General features: G+C 34.1%; 1 protein-coding gene across 1 annotated transcript in view; it reads left to right on the forward strand.

Annotated features, from left to right (window-relative positions):
- Positions 1 to 25,655, forward strand: part of LOC115491317 (dynein axonemal heavy chain 5-like) — a 35,098-nt gene that overhangs the window by 3,973 nt on the left and 5,470 nt on the right. Inside the window, 18 exon segments of the mRNA XM_072924271.1 lie at positions 1,610 to 1,813; positions 3,169 to 3,348; positions 4,214 to 4,351; positions 4,942 to 5,077; positions 6,530 to 6,846; positions 8,111 to 8,266; positions 8,709 to 8,891; positions 13,583 to 13,826; positions 14,813 to 14,927; positions 15,391 to 15,581; positions 16,418 to 16,542; positions 17,299 to 17,448; positions 19,067 to 19,312; positions 20,587 to 20,806; positions 21,415 to 21,620; positions 22,371 to 22,574; positions 23,174 to 23,389; positions 24,198 to 24,410. Coding sequence (XP_072780372.1) covers positions 1,610 to 1,813; positions 3,169 to 3,348; positions 4,214 to 4,351; positions 4,942 to 5,077; positions 6,530 to 6,846; positions 8,111 to 8,266; positions 8,709 to 8,891; positions 13,583 to 13,826; positions 14,813 to 14,927; positions 15,391 to 15,581; positions 16,418 to 16,542; positions 17,299 to 17,448; positions 19,067 to 19,312; positions 20,587 to 20,806; positions 21,415 to 21,620; positions 22,371 to 22,574; positions 23,174 to 23,389; positions 24,198 to 24,410 — 3,444 coding nt within the window.

A 25,655-nucleotide genomic window follows, 5' to 3' on the forward strand; every position in this document is an offset into this window, starting at 1 on the left:
TTCATTCATTCATTCATTCATTCATTCATTCATTCATTCACTCCCTTAAGCAAGAATCTTCTCTGTATGGGTCTGCATTTTTCAAAAATTAATCTCATAATCATTATAGATTTGCAAATTTGAACTAGGGATTCCTATAGTAGAATTCTGGTTGCAGAGTAGGTAAATGCCTATTAAAATATTTGGTAAATAGAAAGGTCATTACCCAGATGAAAAAAAAAGTGATTAGCTATTTTACTCAATTTTTTAGCATCTTTTAAGAATGATAAATGCTACATTAAGAGAAAGGTAGGTACACAGCATCTTATAAGCATTTCTAAACATATAGTGAGATTAGTTTTTGAAAGTTTGAGTAAGAATTATCAGAGTTCAGTAAAACTTTGTAGCACTTTGCCCTGTAAACGAACATTAAATGCGGAACTATAGACAAATAAATAAATTAATAAAATTTAAATGTAACAATTTTGCCACAATTTGTATTTTAGCAAAAAAAAAAAAAAAAAAAAAAAAAAAAAAAAAAGGCTGAGCTGAATTTCCTCACAGTCACAAAGAAACACTGGGTAAAGTTTTCACACAGATATCTGGAAAATCTCTGATGAATTATTTCGTGCACAGTGAACCCAACAAGCAGCAAAATATTGAAGGGAAACAAAGGGCTGGCAGAGGGAAGGCGATCTGGATGGTCTGCAGTGCTTTGAATTCCCTTTATTGAAGTCTAGACACAATAATTAAAATCTGCCTCCGTGAATTCCCAGTCAGGCATGTGCTAGGCTAGAAGCAAGATGTCATGACACTGACAGTAATCTGTTGCTTACTGTTTGGGCTGTCATGTACTTGGACTTATTAAACTGCCTGTAAATAAGCAAAACAACTGCTCAGAGTTATGTGTGTTGCAGGAGCGGGTCTGCCCATCAGCTGTTCGGATTGTTCAGTGGTTTTATTGCTTTGTATGTGGTGCAGTAAACACTGCTGCTCAAATCGAGTCTTCTCCAAGGAGACATCTTCAGCGGACTTTTCTGTGTTTTCTGATTCATGATGTAGAGTTATGAGTTACAGTGTTATACTTGCACCCTAGGCTTATTTAGCCTCACTTGTTAGGGCCTAGGTTTTAATACCTTATTATAAGAAATTTTTCTATGGCCTCCTTCTATGCCAGGAATATTCCTGGTAAGATGTACTAGGAGATACAAACATATAGATATACCAGGCCTTCTCACTGGCTTCCTTAATTTACCTTCATTTGCTGGATGTCAACAAAAAGCATTTTCTTTCTAGATACAGTTTCTGGTCAATATGTTCACATTTAAAGAACAAGTAAAATTTCAAGATATTTCTGATTTGCTCTTTTTTATTGTCAAAACAGTTCATGGTAATTTTAAGCTTTAAGCTGTGGAGATGCTGTGCTGAGGTTTCCTAGGAGTTGATAGGAGTAAGTAGTGAAAATCTGATTGGGGGAGGTCCTTCTAGCTTCATGCTTTTTAGAGGTAAAAATAACATATATATATATTTTTTTCTCCCATTGCTTAAGTTCACCATTAAATTGGTGAACTTATGCCCAATGTTTTATTAACTAAACAGTAACTGCTTTGCCCTTTGTTTCAATTCCTAGACAATAAAACCTGCAGATATTGCCACAGTGCGCACACTGGGTCGACCTCCTCACCTCATCATGCGTATTATGGACTGCGTGCTGCTGCTCTTCCAGTGTAAAGTCAACCACGTGAAAATTGATCAGGAAAAATGCTGTACTGTCCCATCGTGGCAAGAATCGCTGAAGCTGATGACAACAGGGAACTTCTTACAGAGTCTACAGGTGCTTGTGCAACCTTTTCCTTTTTTTTTTTTTTAAAGGACAATGTTTTCCCTGGTGTTTGTAGGAGAACAAATGTGCATGGGAAATCACACAATAGATCTGAAATGATAAGGACTTAAGAATAAATATGTCAGGATGAAATAAATTTTAATCCTTCTTGAAAAGTCATGTTATAAATCAACTATATTTTTTGCTAAGTAAGGCAATAAATTTGTTTTAGGTGACATGACTCAAAGCTTGAAGCATTTGGTTTTGATAGGCATTATTCATCTGCTTCATTAAAGCTGATAAAAAACATTTTTTTTTTCTGGTATTTAACTTTTCATTAATTTTCAACATTTCAACTTGTGCACTGGTTTGGAAAAGCATAGATGGTTATTAGGATGAACACAACCACAATCCCAGCTTTTAAAATTTGGGATTTTTTTGGTTCACAGGATTTGTCTAGGGAAATGGAAAGACTAAGTGGTAAACAAATCCTTCTTCATAACTAGAACGAACAATATTATGATTTATCTATTTGGAATAAATGGTATATTTCCCTACTTCACTGAGTGTTATCATCCCTGATTTCTGCATTTTGAGTTTACTTAATTTGTCAGTGGTCTAGTAGGAGGCTTGTGCAGCTTTGTATGGTTGGTAGGGGCATGAATGTTATCTCTGTAGTATTCACATTGCATCTACTTGTAAAGATTTTTAAATTTCTAAAGGACTTCAACGATTAATTTCACTCATGCTTAATTAAACCTATTTGTGCTTCAGGGAACAGCTCTTTTTCAAGTTTGGGATTAGGTTTCATTATACATTGCAAATAAATTTGAAAGAGAAAATTAAGAGTTTTCAGGAGGAAAAAGGAAAAATATGCTTTTTAAAGAAAAGAGTAAAAATAAATTCTTTAAAAATTAAACACATTCCAGTAATTAGACAAGGTAATTTAAGGGTAAGATAGATGGCTTTTGACCTTTGAAAGGATTGTCTTGCAGCATGTATGTTTTTGAACTAGAGTTTAGCGCTTCATTTTCTTTTTGAAGATTGTTAAAACTTATTCTGTATTAAGCAAAACAAAATTTCTAGCAGGACCAGTGATATTTTGAAACAATTATTAGCTGTGTAACAGGAATAGTGAGTTGAGATACCAAAGGTCATAAATGAAAGTAAACGTTTTTTCCATTTCGTAAAGTGGAATGACTTTAATAAAGGTCTCAAAGATACATGTGACAAATAATTTCATATTAGATATTTGTAAGAAATACTTGTGATCTTTCTAGTGTTCTATGTATTTTGAAATGCATGTATATATAATTTACACTTGCTGCACATGTTTTGTATCTTGCGCTTTCAAAAATTTTTTTCAGCAATTTCAGAAAGACACAATTACTGAAGAAGTGGTAGAACTTTTGAGCCCTTATTTTGAAATGGTGGACTACAACATTGAGACAGCTAAGAGAGTATGTGGAAATGTTGCTGGCCTTTGCTCGTGGACGAAAGCTATGGCAGTATTTTTTTCCATCAACAAAGAAGTATTACCTTTGAAGGTACGTCTGTTTGTCAGTCAAAGACACCCTCTGCTCCTTCTCATCCTCACCTGTTTGCGCTTGAGGATTTAATCTCTGGGAAACTTCATCTGCCTTATTTATGGTGGTTATCTGTCTCAAAATTTATTACCTTGAACACTGTACTTCTACAATAAAATATATTTCAAATATACTTCCTCTCGTACATTTGAGTTGTCAAAATTACAAAAGAGATGGTGTGGTTTTATGCCTCTGGACCCCTACTGGATGGGGTTAAAGCATCTGTCATCTAGGTAAATACACTACTGCAAATACTCTACATTAATTTTGAATTAAGTAGAAAAAAGCCTTGAGATTTGGTTCTTTTAATGTTCCAGATCTCAGTTCATAAGAAGATTATACAGATACTCTTCATCAATGTTATGTCGAGAAAAAAAACTGGGCCTAAGTAGTTAGAATGAAAGTCAGGAAGAAAGTGGTCAAACATGTTTAACAGAGAATAGCTTGTATTATACAGGGAATGACTGAGAAGGGAGCAAGAATTGTATTTCAGCCTGGCATATTAGTTGGACAAATCAATTAGACTTTTCCTCTGCAAGCCATGTCAGACTAACTTTTGTGTCACATGAAGAATGACTGGCATTCCCAGAAGTATTTTTAATTATTTTTTTCTAATTGACATTAAGCCAACTGTTCAAGTGCAGCTGTCTGAAATAAGAATTTAGTTTGTTGTAAAATTCAAATAAAAGATTTTGCTGAGTTGACATCTCTACTGAAGAGTTTGATTTGGAAATATAGTACAGGAAAAACTTTCTGAAATATACTATAGCAAATACTTTGAAATTCTCTGTGTATTACTACACATCTGTGGTTTTATTCTCTGTAGGCTAATTTAGCAATTCAAGAGAAACACCTAACCAGTGCTATGCTGGATCTGCAGAAAGCTCAAGAAGAACTGGGAGCCAAGCAAGAAGAATTAGATATTGTGCAGGCTGAGTATGAAAATGCAATGAGAGAAAAACAGGTGAACTGGCCTTCACAAAAAAGAAGTTTCTACCCTTGCTTTAAAGAACACTTAGTGTGTTCTTTCAATTTTACTATTATTCCTTGTTGATGGACAGCAGATAAGAGACAGATAGTATTTGAATACTGCCTCTTTGCTTTCTACCTCTCTCCTTTGCCTCTGATCCTCTCCTCTCTTCCCTCCCACCCCTCAAAAACTATTTTATTTGTATTCTTTATTCAGTGCATACTACTGTAACTTCAAATTCCATGTATACTATATATGTATAATGTATTTGAAATTCTGAGTAGAATTCCCCAGAGTGTATAAGTATCAAGAATTTTATATACTATTCAACAACTGGACCAAAATAAAAGTTAAGAACAGGAATATTAAAAAGAAATACTGAATCATGTTTCTGGGAGATGTTGAGAGTTTGTCCTGATATATTTTTTCCATCTCACATTCCCTCCTCTGCATGGTGATAGAGATATTTGAGAATATATTTCTAACCTGTTGTTTATCCACTGGTTTAATGAGATGTAGAGATTTTTCTGGCCAATCAGACATACTACTGTAAACAATTTCTCTTGGTGCGTGGTTTTCTCTAGACTCTGCTGGAAGATGCTGAACGTTGCCGACATAAAATGCAAACTGCCTCAAGTCTTATAAGTGGTTTAGCAGGTGAAAAAGAGAGGTGGACAGAAGAGAGTAAAGAATTTGCCATGCAAACCAAGACGTTAGTTGGTAAGTTTTTATCCAAACCTTGGAACTTGGAAGCAAGTTGTTTGAATAATAGGGAGTAGTGAAACTGAAAACATTTGAAATGTAACACTTTTCCTTTGTATGTTAGATCCCTGTCTCAAAAACAAGGGTAATTATTTTAATTCCCTTGCTAAAGTCCTTTTAGGTGAAAAATAAATATCAGGCTAAAGTTCATATTTAAAAAGAAAATATAAGGGATACTGTGAATGTGGAGGCATATATTTGGGACACTAAAATTTTAACTTGACTGATATTTGTAGGTAACAGTCCAAAGAGAGTGAGAGCTAATAAAATGTGTATAACTGAGAATATATATTGAGATGAGGAAGCCTGATACTCAGGCACTGACATTTATAGATAGAAATCAATATTTTTAACTGCAGTTACTAATGTTCATAAGAATTTGCTTCTTAGAAGGTCATGATTAGGTTTTTAAATTTGTACTTGTAAACTAAAGTACTTTGTAATAAATAATTGGTTTATTAGTTAGATCAATAAATTAAATTTATCTCATCATTTACTGTGGGCTGAACTTTCTTCTCTACTTTTTACCTGGCAAGGCTACAAAAAGCAGCCTTGTTGTATGGGTTGTATTATAGTAACTAAATTGTGTTTTATTTGCGACTATAATATATATATGTGTATTAACTTATTAAAAATCTGGGATACCTTCCCTACATATTCATCCTATTTCTTTTTAGATAACTTGACAGTGTCCAAAAAACACTAGCTCAGTATAAAAGTAAGATATCTTCTCCAGTTTAAATTTTGCATTCTTATTTCAGAGGTACAAAACCCCCTCAAACTATGGTGTCATGAAATTTAGGGGGGAAATTTTGAAACTGAACAGAAGATGAAAAGTTGTCCCACTTAACACCTCCAAAATGATGTCTCTGACAGTTTTTATTACCAGTACTCATCACTGTAATTGATTTACAGTAATTTCATTGAATCAGTACTTATAAGGGGTTCCACCCTGCCCCCCCCCCCACAACTCCCCCAACACACACACACCCCAATTGTTTTAGCCTGTTCCTATGAATGCACAAGGAAATGATGGAACTAAAAGTTCATGACTAAGTCCTCTCTGCCATATCCTGCTTGTGCAGGATCTAGTGTTTGGAACAGCACTACATGTGTGTTGAATTAACCTTAAAAAGCTGCCAGATGCTGATCTCTTGATTCCTACAATTGCATAGGAAGAACAAAGTAAATGTGGCCTCTATTGAAATGTACCACTGTCATGCCATGCACTGAGCCTTGAAAAAAAGATTGATTTGCATTCTTTATGGGTCAAAGTGTGTTTTTCAGTTACCAGCCAAAACATAGCAACACTAGCAACTAGTGAAGGAAACAGCTTGTTCATTAATAGAATTGGCAAAGTTATAATGCTTTTGTTTGTTTTGGGTTTTTTTCCTCCTTTTCCTCTTTGAGGTGATGTACTCTTGGCTACAGCTTTTCTGTCCTATTCTGGTCCTTTTAACCAAGAGTTCCGCTGTCTGCTGTTAAATGACTGGCAAAAGGAAATGAAAAGCCGAAAAATTCCTTTCCGTAACAACTTGAACCTCATAGAAATGTTGACTGATGCTCCAACTATCAGTGAATGGAACCTGCAAGGATTGCCAAATGACGACTTATCCATACAGAATGGAATTATTGTCACTAAAGCATCTCGTTATCCTTTGTTAATTGATCCACAAACACAGGGTAAAATTTGGATTAAAAATAAAGAAGGCAGAAATGACCTTCAGGTAATAGAAATGCTTGTGCTTTCAAAATCCCTAAAAGCTTACAGCATTACAATTCAGTGATTCCCCTAATGCTTAGGAAATTATATTTATACAAAAAGCTTGGCTTGAATATTAAGAATATCTCAGATATATTTTATTGGATTTGAAATTTGATTAGATATGGAAGTGTATCCTTTAACATCAGTAACTCCATTGTTTAATGAATTTATTTTAATGGAACATAAACTTTGGAAAATAGGCTGGATGGGCACTGTCTGGTAATAAACATGTTTTCAGAATAATGTAAGTGTTAGGAACAAACACCAACTAGTTGAATTAATACAATTTCATGTAAGGGTTTATAAATGAAAAATCATTTATAAATGTTATAGCAAGATTTTTTTTCATCTTTTAATCAGAAATTATGTTAATTTTTGTTGTTTTAGTATGGATGTCAGTTGCTAAGTGCTCTGCAAATATACAGGGAAGATGTAGTGCTACAATGTACAGTCTGAGGCAAGATACACAAATTCAATTCAAACAAGAAAATAGAAGGAAGAATGTTCTTACTTGCTGCAATTATAATTACATCAATAAACCAGCCTTTTTTAAAAAAAGAAACAAAACCCTGAAATCCATAAAAGTAGCTTGAGGTGTGCTAATAGAGTGGCTCTGTGAATATAACTACCACCTTCATGGTGATTGTTATCTAGGTGTAGAAACCTTTAGCGGTTGCTTAGTTATTATAAAAATTATTATTAGTTTGTTTACAACTTTATTAACATCTAAGCTGAATGTGCTTTTTGAACATGTTGAAAATCTCAGTTATACTGGGGACTATTTAAAGCAAAGACTATTTAAGGTTCTGTTCCATGTAAACCTCTCCTTTTCAAGGGTGAAAAAAAACCACAGAAAAATACTTATCTTGGAATTGACCCTGGTGCAGTTTGACTCGGAGATGTTATCCAACGTAAAATTGAAGGTGCTAAAAGGTTCCTGTGAATTTTTCCTGTGAAATTCTTGAGTAGTTGTACTCATAGGGTATCAAAATTGCTTCTATCAAAATTGCTTCTATCTTTGCAGCTGAAAAATAGAACTTTGCATTCCATGAGATCTGGCAATAGGATATGCTGATGTTCCCTTTCCTTGAGCTCACAATGTTTGCATTAATACTAGTCTACTCACAGGATCATTGCTTTTGGCAGTACTTTAAAGAAAATGAAATAATCCATAAATATGAAACTAAGAAAAAGATTGGCATAAGGTATTGCATCTATGTTTTTAGATCACTTCTTTGAATCACAAGTATTTTAGAAACCACATAGAAGACAGCCTTTCTTTGGGAAGACCTCTTTTAGTAGAAGATATTGGAGAAGAGCTGGACCCAGCACTTGATAACATTTTGGAAAGAAAAATCATTAAAACAGGTTCAGCCAACAAGGTAAAAATAAAACAAATGAGCAAACATATGTAAATTCCCCTTTCCACCCTTCCCCTCCCCACAACTTCTCCTTATCAAAATAACTCTTAATAAATATAGGACTATAAAAATTAAACTCATTTAAATTTGATCAATGCTAATGAAAGAAAAAAAAAAAAAGGTAGGGTTTAAGTTCACAAATGGTTAATATATTTACTGCATAGAGTTCCTTATTCCTTTGCTTATGACAATTTTTAGAAGTTGAAATAATGTTTGAATGGGCCATTTAAGGTGGTCCTGGACTGTTCTTAACAAAGTTTTTGCATCAGATGTATGATTTAAAACTGGATTTTTATGCCTTTAAGCAGAAAAATGTAACCTTTTTTCCTATATGCAGTATCTGAAAATGTGTGTATTGGCTCTTTATATTTCAAGACTTTTTTTTAACCTTTTTTAACTTAAGGTAAAAGTTGGTGATAAGGAAGTGGATGTTATGAATGGCTTCAGACTTTACATTACTACAAAACTGCCAAATCCTTGTTACTCTCCTGAAATTAGTGCTCAAACCTCCATCATTGACTTTACTGTAACCATGAAAGGTCTTGAAAATCAACTCTTAGGCAGAGTCATTCTCACAGAAAAACAGGTAAAATAATTTATTATATCTCTTTTCCTGTCTGTAGGTCTTATATTTACCCGTAGAATATTTTACTTTAATTTATTACTCTCTATACCAATATTGCAAGGTAACTTTCTGACTCTCTCTATTGTGATTATTCTTGATATAACCTATTTGTAATGGTTTAAAAAGTGGCACAGAAGCAATTGACTCATTCATGTGGAAGTTTCTCTGTCTCTTTATTGTTGCAACTGTGCTGTATTAACCTTATTTTTCCTGCCTCAATGAGTTATTACCTCACGAGAACAGCCTTTGAAAAGCAAAGGGGCCTGAAATCAAACCTGATGTTGTGTCTACAAGCCCTGGAGCTCATGGCAACATAACCTAATGCAAAGAATTCAGACTTAGTTACTTCCTTGCTCAAGGGAAAATGGGCCACCTACTGACATACCTTTTGACATTGCAGATATATTAGTTGAGGAAATCCAGGTTCAAGATGCCAGTCCCAATTAACATGCCACATGGAGTTCTGGAGGGAGGCTGCTTGGTACCTTTTAAACTATGGAACAGCTAATCCCTGTAGGTATAAGGTCAGGCAATGTTCACGTTATAAGAAACACTATGTAACTATGACTCTGTATTTACTAAGATTTTGGAAATAGTTTCAGTTGACCTTCATTAGAGAGGAAGGACAGGAATATTATTGTTTCCTTTCGTGACATCTGTTGAGGTTCTCCCATCATTCCAATACCTCCCTCTGCCTCGCCAGTGTAAGATTTTTCTTGTTAATAGACTCAGTCATCTTGTTCATGTTGAGTAGTTGCATTTCATTCCCAAACAGTGCATGGATCTCGTGAGAAAAATCACACTCAATCTGTTAAGGTCTGTTTTTTATCAGACAGCTTCATTGCACCATCAGCTCCCCTTCAACCACTGATAGCTTGTCAACCCACTATGTAAAGAAATTATCACTGTCTATGTAAAACACTCTGTGATGTGTATATTCACAAAGCTTTATGCCAGACTTCACTTCTTGGGCTTTAAAGTATAGTACATTCCTCCAGGAGACCATTTATTAAATTCCTCCAGTCATTGCTGTTGCTGTGTGCTTGCTTGGAGGACACAGTAAAGGGAGGAGCCAAGAAGTAGATGGAGAACTAAAACTCATATTGGAACATGAAGAATTCTGATTAGATATGAAGGAAAATATAATTACATCAAGAGTGGTCATGCCCAGGAGTAGATTAACCAAGGATTTTGTGGGATTTCTGTTTTGGGAAGGGTTCAAGATTCACCTGGACATTGCACTGAGCAACTGGGCTGTTTAGGTCCGAGCAGGGGTTGAACTAGTTAATTTCTGTAGGTGCCTTCCAAATTAAAATTATTCTACTGTTCAATGGCCTCTTTGTCACTAAGAGGGAATGTCTAATAAATGGACATAGGGTGCTCTCTCTACCAACTTCTCAGAGTGTTATGCTCACTACTGCTTTGTTTGAAACCCCCGGGGATATTTCCTCTAGATAAATGACAAGTGGACAACTTGACAGGCAGGGGAACTTCTACAGAATATACTTAACCATGTTGCAGTTTTCTTGGTCTCTCTTTATACACCTTGTGGTTCAAGGTTTCCTGAGAAGTCAATTTGAATACATCACATCCAAACACTTTCCTATGATGTCTAATGATGCATCTTTGGGAATATGGGGGTTTCCCTCTTAGGTGTCTGGATTCTTACTACCCTTTGTAGCCTTTGGTAGGAGAGTGGTGGAACTATTTTACTGTGAGAAAGTTTGCCAATTGATTTGAGCAGTATGACTGCTTGGTGATATCCAGTGTTACAATGTATGTGCAGAACTTCTGTCCCAGAAAGAGAAGAGATTATTTATTTGAAATCAGAGTTCTTCAAGATTTTTATGCACATTTCTATCATTCTTCCTATTCTACCATCTTTTATATGGTTGTGGTCTTAGAATGAATTTCTTTCCTTCCTTTTCCAGCAAGGAAAAGAGCATGGTATTTAAAATTTCTGCAAAGTCTGGCTCTCTGTTGTCTGCTATGTCCATTAAAAGAATCTTTGTCACATATATCTCACAGAATTAATTGTTTACTGATAGGAACACTAGTACTGATCTCTTCTTTTCCACCAGAATGTAAGCCAATTGCAAGATACAAGTGAAGCATAAGGATAAGCATACAGCTGGTAGATCTGTATAAATTTGATTCTCCTTTATTTCCTGGAGTAATAGGATTTGAGAGATTTGATATATGTCTGAAGGTATTATAGCTTATGATATTTAAATGAAAGCATTATTTTGATACATTGGATTTTATGTAATTTGAAAAAAAACTTGTTTATTTAGTGTCATAGGTAAGTCAGATTAGTAGTGGAGTTATAATATGCAATAACTCTTTATGGTTTTTTGAATTTTCACATTCATATATGAAGATTTTTGCTGCAAAAAGGCTTGAGTTCTGTAAGGAACAGTTGATGCAAATTCTTTTACTTGTGAATTATTTTGTGAGAGGATGATATAAGCTATGTAGCAGCTTTCATATTTTATGAATATTAACAATAAATAGCATTCTTTGGTACAGTTGGCAAAATGTCATCTGCTTGTGAAATGAACTCCATAAAACAGGATCTGAAATAGTCTCTTTGGTGCAAGTTCCTTGAATTTATGTACATGATAACTTGGTTTATTTTTTTCTGCATTCTTGGTGTTATGACTGGAAATTTTTGAAGCTATGAAGAAAGCTTTCAACTGTTTACACTTTTTCATCTGCAAAAAGCATTTTAAGAGCTTAATAGATGAGCTTAAGAGCTCTTTAATAAGGTTTTCATCTAGGGTTACTTCACTTTAGCTTGGTGAACTGTCTCCACCTTGTTTCTCAGGCTCTTGTGAGGAGAATTTCTTTCTGCTTTTATGAAGCATTGAATTCTATAGTATGTTTAAATTTTTGAACTGAATCAGAAAAACATGAAGTTTAATTTGGTGCAGTATGTTAATTATTATATTTAATTGGATGATAACTGCCTTTTAATGCAATTTAGTTCTCACTTCATCAAACTTGCATGAAAAGAATGTTTCATGAAACTGTTACCTGCTTTTTTTCAGTTCCGTGAAGCAGCAGTTGATTGAAATGCAGATAACTGTAGTTTTCTTGTCTATTTTCATCAGTTTTTTGTCAGATCTTTTGAATAAGTAAGCACATCCTCTAAGTTATGTTGTACTTGCATTATTCTAAAATGATTGTCCCACTAAATATTTTCTACCTGGTGAGATTATGATGTTTCAATATGCCAAGAAAAAAACTCTGAATCTGATAATAAAAAGATAATTTTCTGAATTTCCTTTTTAAGATAAAGGGGCATTCTTTAAAATAAATAAATGTTTGAATTAGGAATGTAGGAGGAGAATGTAGGTTAAGAAGACCAAAAGTTCAGAATGTGGAAAAATAATTTAAAAAAAACAATTTCAAAAGTTGTAATAGTTTTTCAAAGCTGCATGAAGGAAGACTGCTCAAATGGGGGAGTAAAGCCTTTCCTTAAGCCTTGCTAAGGGCTCAGGTCCATACTTTCTCTAGTGCTATATGAGAGGTCATGTGTTTCTTAGTGCTGTCCCTATTCCTTTGGAATATTAGCAGCTGGTAAACAACATGGAAATGGACTTGGCAATGATGGAGTGAACACAGAACTTCCAAGCTCAGAGAGACATTGTTAATATTATTCACCAGACCTTTGTAAATTTGGTGAAGTATTTATCTAGACAGCAAATATTTTTACCAACTGACTCACTGTTCATTCATAAGATTCATATTAGCCTTCTCCTATGAAAAACTCTTAACCCGTTCTCTCTCTTTTCTTTCTTTTTACTTCACTGTACTGAAACATTTAGTTATATTTCAGTAGAGGATTTTTATCTCTGATGGACTAATTTATATGAAGTTTTTAAAGGTTAATTTTAAGAATGAACTGAACAGACTGTTATAACTGAAAAATATTTTTCTAGGGATTTCACATAGCTGTTTTTTAATGTAAAACTCTTGGTTAACAGTTATTCATCTTCTATATTTGGGCACTGGAAAAGAATCTAGGTACATAAACCACCCAGATTGTATTACTAAATGAATACTAAATGAATACTAAAAAAATAATTATAGTGATGTAACTCAATTTCTACATATTTTCTTGATTAATGAAGCATTTTAGTGAGAGACTGAAATTATCCCTGTCTGATGGAGGAGTATTGGCACTTCTTGAAATATATGAAATATATGATGCTTGATTTGATGACTAAGCATGGCCATTGAGTCTAAGTTTTCCATATGGCAATTGTAAAGCAAGGCATAAATGAGGATAAGATTACACGTAGGGGAATAAAATTCTATGTCTGGAATGGTGTTTGCATTTGTCTTTTCTGAAACAGAAAGAGAAGACAAATCATTGTGAACTTGTTATTCTTTTAGGGCATGATACAAGCCTCTTCCATAATATTTTTAGAAATGATTTGTTAATGCCTACTTATGTAGCAGGTTCAGATCCTGGCAATATATATTGTGTCAGAAATACCACTGGAATTTTTTCCCCAAAATAATTCAGCTAGTTTTGACCGATGCCGTTTTAGTAGGATCAGCATTTTTTAAGCTAAATATTTGGGTTTTTTCTTTTCTTTTTGATTGCTCATCTGTTTCCCAAATATTACCATGTAATCCAATAGGAATTAGAGAAAGAAAGAACTGATCTTATTGAAGATGTGACTATGAACAAAAGGAGAATTAAAGACCTAGAAGATAACCTTTTATTTCAACTTACAAGCACTAGGAGTTCTCTGGCAGATGATGAGACTCTACTAATTGTATTGAGTAACACTAGGAAGACTGCTGAAGAAATAACACAGAAACTGCAAGCTTCTGCTGAAACTGAAGTACAGATCAATTCAGCCTGTGAAGAGTACAGACCTGGTGAGTGAAGGTAGTCATAGGAGACAAATAGCTAGACCATATATTTAAAACACCAATACTTAGAGTAGGAGAAATGGTAGGATGAGATCACAAAGACCAAAATTTGTGGGAGAGATCTGTGTTTTCCTGTAAGTAAAATGTATCGAGATGTCATATTGAGCTGCACTAGAGAAAATAGTCAATGTTATGCCTAATGGGGAATTAATAAAATTGAGCGAATTGTTCTCTTTGTAGACTTCCCATTGCTCTATAAACAAGCACATCATTAGGGTGTTTACGTAAGCATATGTTTGAGTTCAACATGTTGACATTCTTTTTCAGAGCTTGTAAAACATTAGGTACTCTCTATATCTGTTCTGATGAATGCTTCACCATTTATCCTTTGGTTGTTATAGTCAACAAATTTCATGAGTCTTTTGACTTTTAACTGACAGGTGAAAAAACAGGGAAAACAGGGAAAAAATAGCTCTCTGTAATTGTCTGTATTCTATGAAATGTGTAAGAGGATACAGTTAGTGTACCAGAAACATTGCAGCTGTTGTAAAACCTTTGTGTTTAAAACGGAATGACTCCTGAAAAGAAGTTAAATCAGTGCTGGGTAAGTTCAATCAATATAGCTCATTTCTTCTATATGAATCTTGTAAAAGTTTGTAAAAAGAAATTTGTTTGGATACTTAAACAGTATTTTAAACAGCCATAATTTTCATGTGTTCTGCTGATGATCTGAATATTGCAGATCTCCAGATATGCTCATATTAGAAAACTGGGCTTTACATAGTTTGCATTAATTACAGAACAGAATTTTTTCCCCTGATGTATACATGAGGATTAAATGAATGATCTTATTATTTTTCTGGCAGTAAAGAATAGAGAAATTCAAGGATCTTCAGTTATCATTAGTGTGAAGATCATTGTATGTGTTTTGGAGAGTTAAAGTTTTCTGCTCTACATTTCTACTTTGAACAAATTTTTTTCCTGCTCTTCAGTTGCAACACGAGGTAGCATCTTGTACTTCCTTATCAATGAGATGAGCATGGTCAATGTCATGTATCAGACATCACTTCGACAGTTTTTGGGGCTTTTTGACTTCTCCTTAGCCAGGTAATTTAGCTAACAATAAGTATAATTTGTATTTACCCATTCCTGGAGGTGTCTGTAGTACAGTAAAGATTTATTGTAAGCTAATATCAGAAAGAAGACTCTTGCTTCTTAGAATCTTGATCAAGAATTGTCAGCTTAAATACCCATAAAAATTTGTAAGTTAACAAGGCAAAGACCCTTCTAATGTACTTACAGTCCCTCAAAATTTGTCATTAGATAATTAAATACCATTATACTGCATTGACTTTCAGCTGGACAAAAAGACTTGATTAGAAAGGATTTTTTGTTGTTGTTCCCTCAATCTGAAAGTTGTTGCCAGCTTGCTGTCTGATATTCTGTTTGTGATCTATTATTTTTCATGTTTTGAAAATACTGAACTATGGCTTTTTCTTTTTTGCATAGTATTCCCGTTCTATAAAGCCTAAGAAAATCAAATTTCAACTGCAGACCTTTCTTCTAACAGGTCTACCAAGAGCCCTATAACCAGCAAGAGGGTTACCAATATTATTGAATATATGACATATGAAGTATTCAAACATACTGCCCGAGGTCTCTATGAGGAGCATAAATTTCTTTTCACATTACTTCTTACTTTGAAGATTGATATACAAAGAAACAGAGTGAAACATGAAGAATTTCTGACACTTATTAAAGGTGAAAACTATGAAAAAATTATAAGGAGAGCACATTATTATTTTAGAAAATTTATGTATTTGTATCTCCTAGCCAGCATGCTCCTTCCTTTTGTGCATGAGAAATCAGTCAATTGTAAGAATACATGTTTATCATTCTGATCTGGTGACAGACAACCTTATATGGCAGCTCTAATTTATAGCAGCACACTGAATATTGATGAATATATCTTTATAATCATGAGAATTTGAAAGGAATATTGTTGTCTGCTGCTCAAATACCATCAGGTATGTGTTTAGCTTAGAAAAAATTGTTATTGTACTAAACATATTATAGTAACTGCAGCAAATAGGAGCAGAAAATGATGCTAACATTTTAAAAGAACATCGGAGTCTCAGCTGCATGAGACAAGGTCATGGCTTTGGCCTCAACTGCATACAAGCACTGAGTTCAGTTGAAAGTGTGAATCCATTTTATATTACCTTTTCAAGAGACTTAGTTTTCCAGGCAGTATTTATTAATGGATTATATGTGTGAATTTTTTTATGTTGAATCTTCAGAATAGCTTTTCCCAAAAAGCCTTTATTTCCAGGCACATTGCACAAAAAGCCAGTAAAGCCTCAAAATGTAAATTGGCTAATGCTTCTGACTAAGTTACATAATATTTAAAAAACACTATAAATTAACCAAATTGCAAACTCAGCTTAATCAAATATGGCATGGTTTTATAAGGTAGAAAACTTCTGTAACATCATGATTTTAAAAATGGATTATTGTATTTGTTTTTTTCCTTCTTATTTTGTTTATTTTTCTTTGTCTCTCCAACAGTGCTAATAACTAATTTCAATTTCTTGTAGGTGGTGCTTCCCTAGACCTTAAAGCTTGTCCTCCTAAGCCAGCTAAATGGATTCTGGACATGACTTGGTTGAACTTGGTGGAGCTCAGTAAGCTTGAACAGTTTTCAAATATTTTGATCAAGTACGTAAGGGCTTTTGAAAGTTGATCTCTTGTTTAACAAGTAATTGTCTGGTAGCAATCCAGCCATGTGGTGGAAACTGGTTTATTTAATGGAAGAGAAACAAAACTGACAGCAGATAGCCACAGTTATGGCCCTGACTACTTATCATCATATGTTGATATAAAATCTCAACCATGTCCAAGAAAATAAGAAGAGTGTAGGGTGTTCATCCTTTCTAAAATTGTAATATTTTCAGATTGGGATTATCCCAATACAATTATCCAATTAATATATTGCAAATTTATTTTTATTCTGGTTATTACATTATCTTGCATCCCTGTTGTGCTTTCTTACACTATGTTTTACGATGCTTGTTCCAATATTACTCTGGTTACATGGAATAAAAGTTAGGGAGAAGGTACATTCATGTGGAGAGCAATTATGTACTTGCTGTTCTCAAAGCTGTATCTGTGCCTAGCTATCCATATCCTGACATAGCTATGCTATATTATATCAGAATATAACATACTGATTAATAGCTCCTGTTTTCAGAATATGAATACTCCAGGGTTGTGTATTCTACAATAGCATACTTATAATCTGAAATTTTATCCTATAATTTTTAATAGCCTTTTTAAATCTGTGGAAGAATGACTCTAAACAAATGCCTGGGTGTGAATTTCACATCTCTGACTCTCATTAAAAGTTTGCGACCTAGCGGCAGCGCAAATATGACTTGTCTGTTTAGTAATATTTGCTTCTTTGGTGGTATAATTGCAGATTTCCAGAGAAGAGAAACAGTGGAAAATCTGGTTTGATAGTAAGAATCCCGAAGAAGAATCCGTTCCTAGTGGCTATGGTCAATCTCTGGACTGCTTCAGACTTCTTCTTCTTATCAGATCTTGGTGTCCTGACAGGACCATAGCTCAGGTATATTTTTATAGCCTACATGTTCTATTTAGGTATCACTACAGTAATAGTTTTCAGATTGCAGGTTTGTACTATCTTATATAATGCTAACGGTACATTTTGTAATGGACCTTTATGTTGTATTTTCTGAAATTCTTTTCAGACTATTTATGTATTTGTTACAAGGGCAGTGATAAAAAATTATTCCAATATATTGAACAAATATTACCCACTGTGGTGATTTCTGCTGGAATCATATGTGTTTATCCAGATCTGCTTTAGTAGTTCAGACGATACATTTGACTATCCTTGCTTACTCACTAGAACTCTAGACGTGTCACTGTGTTAAACTGAAGTCAAATATTTTAATGAACTTGACTGGATGAGGTAAAATTGAAAACAATTTAATTGAGAAACTATTTCTTGCATGGAAGAATTAGAATCACTTTGGAAAAATCTTTAATAAAGTCTGCTCAAAGTTCTCAATTTATACATATCTATTTAAAAATTACAAAACTGAAGTTTATTAAATAGACCTTTTTAAAAGAAAAATAATTTTCTAGGAACTTATTTTTAAACTTTATGTTCTTCTCCAGTACAAAAGAACAAAAATTTATAACATTACTGACAATTCAGGACAATTAATGATGATTTACTGAAATTAGAATGTATCACTTGAAGTGTGGTGTTAATTTTATTGATGCATATCTTTAGACATTGTGATTGGATTCAGAGAAAATCTCACCAGTTACTGGTGTAACTGCAGTCAATAGATTAAGCAGTACTGTATAATGAATATCTCTATAATGTCTGCTATGTGTCTGAAACAGATCACACAAGATTAGTTCCTCCTTACTGTTAATGGCGCAAGGTAAACTTTCATCTTTCCATGGTTTTATGAAAACTGATAGTGTATCAAAAGTTATATGCTGAATTTCTTTTGTCTCTGAGAGGTAACCCAGAGGTGTTAAGGGGAAGATTTATCTAAGACAAGAGCTGTGTGGGGGAAAAGAGTGTAAGAAAGATCATCTCAGACTGTTTGAAAGAGTCTTTTCTATTTCTTTGAGAAAAAGAACAATAATCTAGAATTTTTAAAGATAAATAAAGAGGGGAGAAGAGTTGGTTTTCACCTATTCTTCTGGATTGTCTACTTAGTGATAGTTATTTTAATCATTACTACTGTTAATTCTTTGCTTATTTTACTGCAGAGTGAGAAAGGCTTACAAGCTTTGAAGCCCATCTTTAGTATTTTTCTCTTATTTTTCTAGATTCTGAGGCTAAGAGTTACACTATCTAATGGAGATATCCTTAAATCATTAAAATTTTTCTAAAGTTTCAGAGAAGTTGTTTTTTTCTATTACACTCTAATTATGGTTATATATATAAATACATACAGATATATGTAATATAATAATTATTTTTAAAAAATTCACTGGTTGTATAAGGCTATAAAAAATAATACCTTCAAAGACAGTATGATGTGTTGACATGTAAAAATAAACTTGTTGTATATTTATATTTTTGATATAAATTTTTAAATTTCTTTGGTCTTCAGTTGACCTTTTGGTAACATTTGCACTGGGAAGAAAACAGTATAAAATGGTTAGGTCACAAGTTAAATTTACCCTTTTTAATATAGGCAAGAAAATATATCATTGACACTATGGGGGAGAAATACACAGAGGGAGTCATCTTGGACTTGGAGAAAACATGGGAAGAGTCAGATCCATGTACTCCCCTCATATGCTTTCTTTCCCTGGGCTCTGATCCTACGGACTCAATTATTGCTTTGGGAAAAAGACTGAAGATAGAAACATATTGTGTTTCCATGGGCCAGGGGCAAGGAATCCATGCTCGTAAACTTCTACAGCAGACAATGGCTCATGTAAGTAACAAAAGCCAGAATGTTTTTCTCTCTGTATTAAGCACTTAGAAATAAAAATCCTGCTGTGAGATAATGTTGTGTGGTAGGGAGTTAGTGCTGATGCAAATGCCTACGTTTATTTATATAAGTGTCCTAAGCAAGAGAACTGTATTTTCACACTCCTTCAATTTGCTACCGCAAGCTTCTTGATACTGTGCAGATGCTTTTCCTTGAAAATTGAGTGTTTTTCATATAAAATGGGGATTTTATAGTGATTGCAGACTGATGAACAGAGCTTAATTGATTTTTTGTTTTTTTGATTATATCACCAGCAAATATTCTTCTGTAGGCGTTTCAGATTCTATTTTCACTTTTTTATTTTAGTACTGTGTATGTATTTTGTTAAATAAAGAAAATGAATTCCAGATATGCTATTGATAGTTACATAAACTTGAGAAAAACAAGATAAGTATAGCAAGTTATTATGTATTGCTGTAGTCTGAATTTGGACTTGGGAGGGACAATCTGGTAACAGGCATTTTACAGGATGAGGAATTAAAGAGAAAAACTATCCGTATGAGAAAGGTGAGATGTTCCAATCTGGCATGCTTTGCACATCAGGTGGTACTACTGCTATGCCCGCTGATGTGAAAATACTGATCTTACTCTCCTTTGCTATGAGCTTCTTTTTATGACCTGTTTTACTTTAGCTTCAGATTCTTATTTGATAATTTCTCATAAGGAACTAATTGACAGATCAAATGAGAAGAAACCCATTCAAAAACAGGGGAAAGGAGCATCTTTAGTTTAGTCAAGAGAAACGCAGTTACCTTCCCTCACTGTCTCACAAGGTGTCTTAAGGAAGAGGTATATGAGATGCCTATAATGAAATATGGTAATTCATATAAATAAGTTTGACATCTATATATTGATAGAAATAGGTTAATAATGTATGTTTATTTGATTATTTTCCAAGCCTAGAACCCCTGTGAGGAACAAGGTTTAGCAGGTTGCTCTGTGGAGCTACTCCTGAGCTCCCTTATGTAAGTCAAAATTTATCAGTTCCTATCAGCGCTGTAGTCATGACAAGGTATGTTTCAAATGTATTGAAATGGAAAAGGTAGAGAATATTTAAATAGACCAGACGAGACAAGTAGGAACCACTTGTTCAGGTGAAAAAACCAAATAAGCTAACACCATCTTCAGAAGAAACAGCCAGATCTTAGCTCACATCAAGGAGATTTCAGTTTTTGAACAATGTTGATAACTTTTTAAAATCTATTGTTTTAAACTAGGGAGGTTGGGCACTTCTGCAAAACTGCCACCTTGGACTTGACTTTCTGGATGAGTTAATGGACACAGCAATAGAGACAGAGAATGTTCATGAAAGCTTTAGACTTTGGATTACAACTGACATTCACAAACAATTCCCCATCACCTTTCTTCAAATGTTGATTAAGTTTACCAATTAACCACCACAAGGGCTCAGAGCTGGACTAAAGAGAACATACAGTGGTGAGTGATAGAATGCTAATGATTTTGGACGGTGATGCTATTGTGTGGTCAGGTTAAACTGGTAGTAGGTGTAAGCTGGTATGAGGAACTTGAGGAACTGCTTGCAATGATACCAGCGCAAATCTTAGTTTTTGTTTTGAAAATTAAAAAGAAGATTTGCTGATGTTCTGTTGCCACAACTAATTGTATATCTAAATAACAAATGCCTTTTCTTTTCTCACAATTTGGCTTGTAGTATCTCAGTTCAAAGTGTTTGAATTTTTAATATTCTGTCTTTTGGCAGAAAAATGGCATGGTTAGCCATCAAATGCTCTTTACACTACATAAAATAAAGGACAAAGTCTGTGCGGAAAGCCACTTGATGTGAATTCAGCTATTAGTAAATAGTGGGGTTTTTTCCCCCTGAAGTTTACTCTTTTAATTTGAGCAATTTAAAAGCATGCTATAAACTGTCTCCAGCGCAGAACATTTTGGGGGACAATAATTTACCCTTGGGAGAGGCAGAGAGCCAAGTGAATATTTCTAGAGTGATATTTTAGCACTGATTTGAAGTAGTTTTGAAAAAAACAATTACAGTGATTCTCATAAAGCCCATTTGCAATCAATAGGTGTCAACCAGGATTTATTAGATGCCAGTAAAATGGTGCAATGGAAACCACTGTTGTATGCTGTAGCCTTTCTGCACTCCACCATACAAGAAAGATGCAAATTCGGGTCTCTGGGTTGGAATATTCCCTATGAGTTTAATCAAGCTGATTTCAATGCTGCCGTGCAGTTCATTCAAAACCACTTGAATCGCATGGATACCAAGAAGGTAATTAATGATTCTGTGGGAAAGGTGGATTAAGATGATGGATCTTTCAAGTAGTAGAATGTATGCAAATGCTTCCTAGTAACTTAACTACAAAAGTGATTTTAACTATTGTTTTTTCCACAAATATTCAATATTTCAAGTATATCTGTCAGCAGCAGACTTAGACTTCTAATCCAGTGCATATTTAATTTCTGTATTAACCTCTACATTAAAAAAAAAAGCCTTTCCAGCCATCTCAGAAATATAAACCTTAGAAGTATAGGCCTTCTTTTCAATTCTAATTAAGTCAATTAGTTTAAAAGAGATATTTCAAATACTCTTGTGTTTAAATCTATTTCGAGTAAAAGTAAGATTTTCCCCCCTCTGTCACCTATCTTTGCAGCATGAAGAAGTCAAAAGTGGTTTTAAATGACTATACAAGAATGTCTCCTATGTTTCTCACTTTCATATGGTCAGTTGTCATACAGAGAGGTCTGTGTCAGAGCAGTTTGCAGTTGGCATTTTAAGTGAAAGGAGAATTCAAATATATCTGTAACCTTCTTGCTATCTTCAAGATGCTTTTTAATTTCAGCAGATTCTATTTTGAGAAATCCTTGCAGGTGTTCAGGGAATGCAAGACTATAATGAAAAAAAGAGTAATAGGAAAGTAACTTTCTTTCAAATGGGACAGACATCAGCTGTTTTTTCTAAGGGAGGTCTAAGTAAATAAGAGGGGATTAGCTGAAGCCAGTGGCTTCTGCTTGGTTTTAGGGGATCTGCTGGAGTACTGTTTGTTACATGATAGGTGAGATCCAGTATGGTGGTCGTGTGACAGATGACTTCAACAAAAGACTCATGAACACCTTTGTAAAGATTTGGTTCAGTGAAAACACATTCAGTCAGGAATTCAGTTTCTACAAAGGATACAGCATACCCAAATATACTATGGTGGATCAATACCTTCAGTACATACAGGTTGGTAAATGAAAACAGTTTCTCATAAGTTCCTGATTCCCTATAATGTTTGTGTTTTTTCTGAGTACCTGTATTTTGTCTTTCATTCATAGATTTTTAGACTGATTTCTAGCACTTTGCATATCTATTAGTGATAACTAATTTTGGTTATCAATGTTATAATTTTCATGACAGTAATATGTATTTTCTTTTTCATGTGTTTTGCTTGTGGGACATACCTAAAGGCACAAAATTATTAAAGGGGGCAAAGAATGGAGTCCAGACATTGGGTACAACCTCTTTGAAATAAAAGGTCTAGGTATATGAGAGTAAATGTTTATTATTAAAATAGTGTATAGTTGTTAAAACACAATAAGTTTGGTGTGGTTTGGGCTGTGACATGACAAATAGACCATAGCAAGTTATTTGGCTTAAGATTATTTGAAGAAATCTAGCTTGTTACTTAACAGTAATCGATGGGGTTTTTTTTTTTTATTTTATTTTTTTGTGTGTTGAGTTTTATGTAGTGGTTTTTTGGGTTTTTTTTGGGGGGGGGGATTTTTTAAAAATAATTTGCTTCTAAATCTCCCATTGTACTCTTCTTATATTTTACTATGTAGAGCCTTCCTGCTTATGACACACCAGAGGTGTTTGGTTTGCACCCCAATGCGGATATCACCTACCAAAGTAAAGTTTCCAGAGGTGTATTGGACACCATCCTCAGTATTCAGCCTAAAGATAGCTCTGGTGGAGGAGGCGAAACTCGAGAGGCAGTTGTAGCCACACTGGCTGATGATATGCTGGAAAAACTTCCTGCTGATTATGTACCATTTGAAGTGAGTTAATGAAATTCTGGCAAAAACATTTGGTCCATCTTTTCTTTTATGGACTGAAAATAAAAAACACCATCAAATTCCCAAAAACGTTTCTAAAAGCATGTTTGAATTAATTCATACAGGTAATACTTTGTATTTTAAAGAAAAGTGGCCAAACGATGGATGTTTACAATGAAGTCATTAAATGTGTGCTGAAGTACTTTTGTAAGGACTTTTTCAGAAATATTAAACCTGTTAATGTTTAAGTTGTCATTTGCACTATGAGGGAGGTAGGATCATCAGCTTTTAATTGAGGTTGTTGACACTATAAAATTTCTAGTTATGTTAATGCAGCTGTTTATTTGTTTATTTTACACTTTTGATTAAAAATGTATCATTGAGTTTGATTAGAATACAGGACTGCCTGGTATTGTGATAGTTCCTAGGCATTGCTGCTATGCTGAAGCAAAGTGGCTGGGGCAATTACTCTTTATTAGTTTGTTCAAAAAGAACCTTGGAATTTCTTGTTGGAACTAAAGCTGAATTCTCTGAACTAACGTAAACAGCTTACAAGTTCTTTAAATGGAATTAGCTCAAAGACTAAATCATGACTTGGACTAAAAACGTAGTCTCAGCATCACAGATTTCTCTTGGGAAAAATCCTGTGTTTCTCTCTTGCAGATAATTCAAAGGAGGTGCCAAACTGACCATTTAAGCTCATAAATAAATTATGTTATGTCTCAAAGATCATACTGGGGCCTAGCATTGACATAAAGCAAATTTTATTTTTTTCACTTTTATTGAAAGATCTTTGGTTTTCTACAAACAGGTAAAAGAAAAACTAAAGAATATGGGACCTTTTCAACCTATGCACATATTTTTGCGACAGGAGATTGAACAAATGCAGAGAGTTATTTCTTTAGTGAGGAGCACTCTGACTGATCTAAAACTTGCCATTGATGGGACAATAGTTATGAGTGAAAATCTGAGGGATGCTTTAGACTGCATGTATGATGGAAGGATTCCTGCTAATTGGAAAAAGGTAGATGTACATCACTTGTTCTGGAAAGAAATAAAAAAATATATTTCTGAAGACTAGATTAAACTGCTAGACTTAGAGTAAACATTTTTTTTCAAACTATGTTTCGGAAGTGTTAACCAGAGCTGTGCAACTGCTGGAATAGATTTTGTGCTAAAATAAACATACTCAAAACAAGCCTTCTTTCATTTATGAAAATTGAAATGAATGTGAAGGATGCAACTTTGTTCCATTTTAACCGTCTGGCATATTTATACTGCCATATTTAACATATTGGCAGTATAAAAACCCAGAGAGAGGAGAGAAATTCAAAATATGATGATGGATTTTAAAAATTAGCACCCACATTAGTGGACTAAGGTGGTGTTATTTATTGGACATATATAATTATTGGACATCCTTTTCTGGGTTAAGTAGAAGTGGCCTGTCCATTTTGGTCAAAATCAGTGTGTTTTGAGTTTGAGTAATAGCCACATAATTACAGAATAGTAGATGCTGGAAAGGACCTATGGAGACAGTGTAGTTTAATCACACTTCCTAAAGCAGGGTCAGTTAAATTAGGTTTCCCAGGAGTCTCCAGAATCAGAGAGGTGCAACCCATTCCACTCTTTGATCATCTTCACAGTAAAAACCAACCAATCAACCAACCACCAGCCAAACAAACAAAAAACTCCTTAAGTTGAAACAGAATTTCTGACATTTTATCTTGTTCCCATTGTCTTTTGTCCAATTGCTGAAAAGGATCAGGCTCCATCTTCTTCAGTCCTCCACATGAAATATAAACCTATTTAAGCCTCCTTTAAGCCTTCTCTTCTCCAAGCGAAACAATCCCAGATCTCAGCCTCTCCCCATATAAATTGTTTCAGGGATAATTAGACCTCTTAATGGCAACTGATGGAAAGATTTTTTATTTTTTTTTAAGAAAAAAGGGGTTTTTTTTTGGTTATTTGCTTGTTTTGTTTCTACTGGAAAAGTGTTTTCATGGTAGAAAACCTAGATGTGAACAGATGCTTCACAACACAGCTATATCTCCACATAGTCCAAGTTCAGTTTTCCTTAGATTTTATTCAGAAGAATAAAAATGCAGAACAGTCCTACAGAAATCACATTGTCTTGCTATATTGACCTTGGAATTATAAAGACATGTATACAACTTTTCTTTTTCTCTTATACAGCTGTCTAACCTTGCAAAAATATCATAAAATGGACAATTCCACAGAGAGCATTGAACATGTAAATGGAATAGTA

This window comes from Taeniopygia guttata, chromosome 2 (assembly GCF_048771995.1).
Source record: "Taeniopygia guttata chromosome 2, bTaeGut7.mat, whole genome shotgun sequence".
Lineage (NCBI taxonomy): Eukaryota > Metazoa > Chordata > Aves > Passeriformes > Estrildidae > Taeniopygia > Taeniopygia guttata.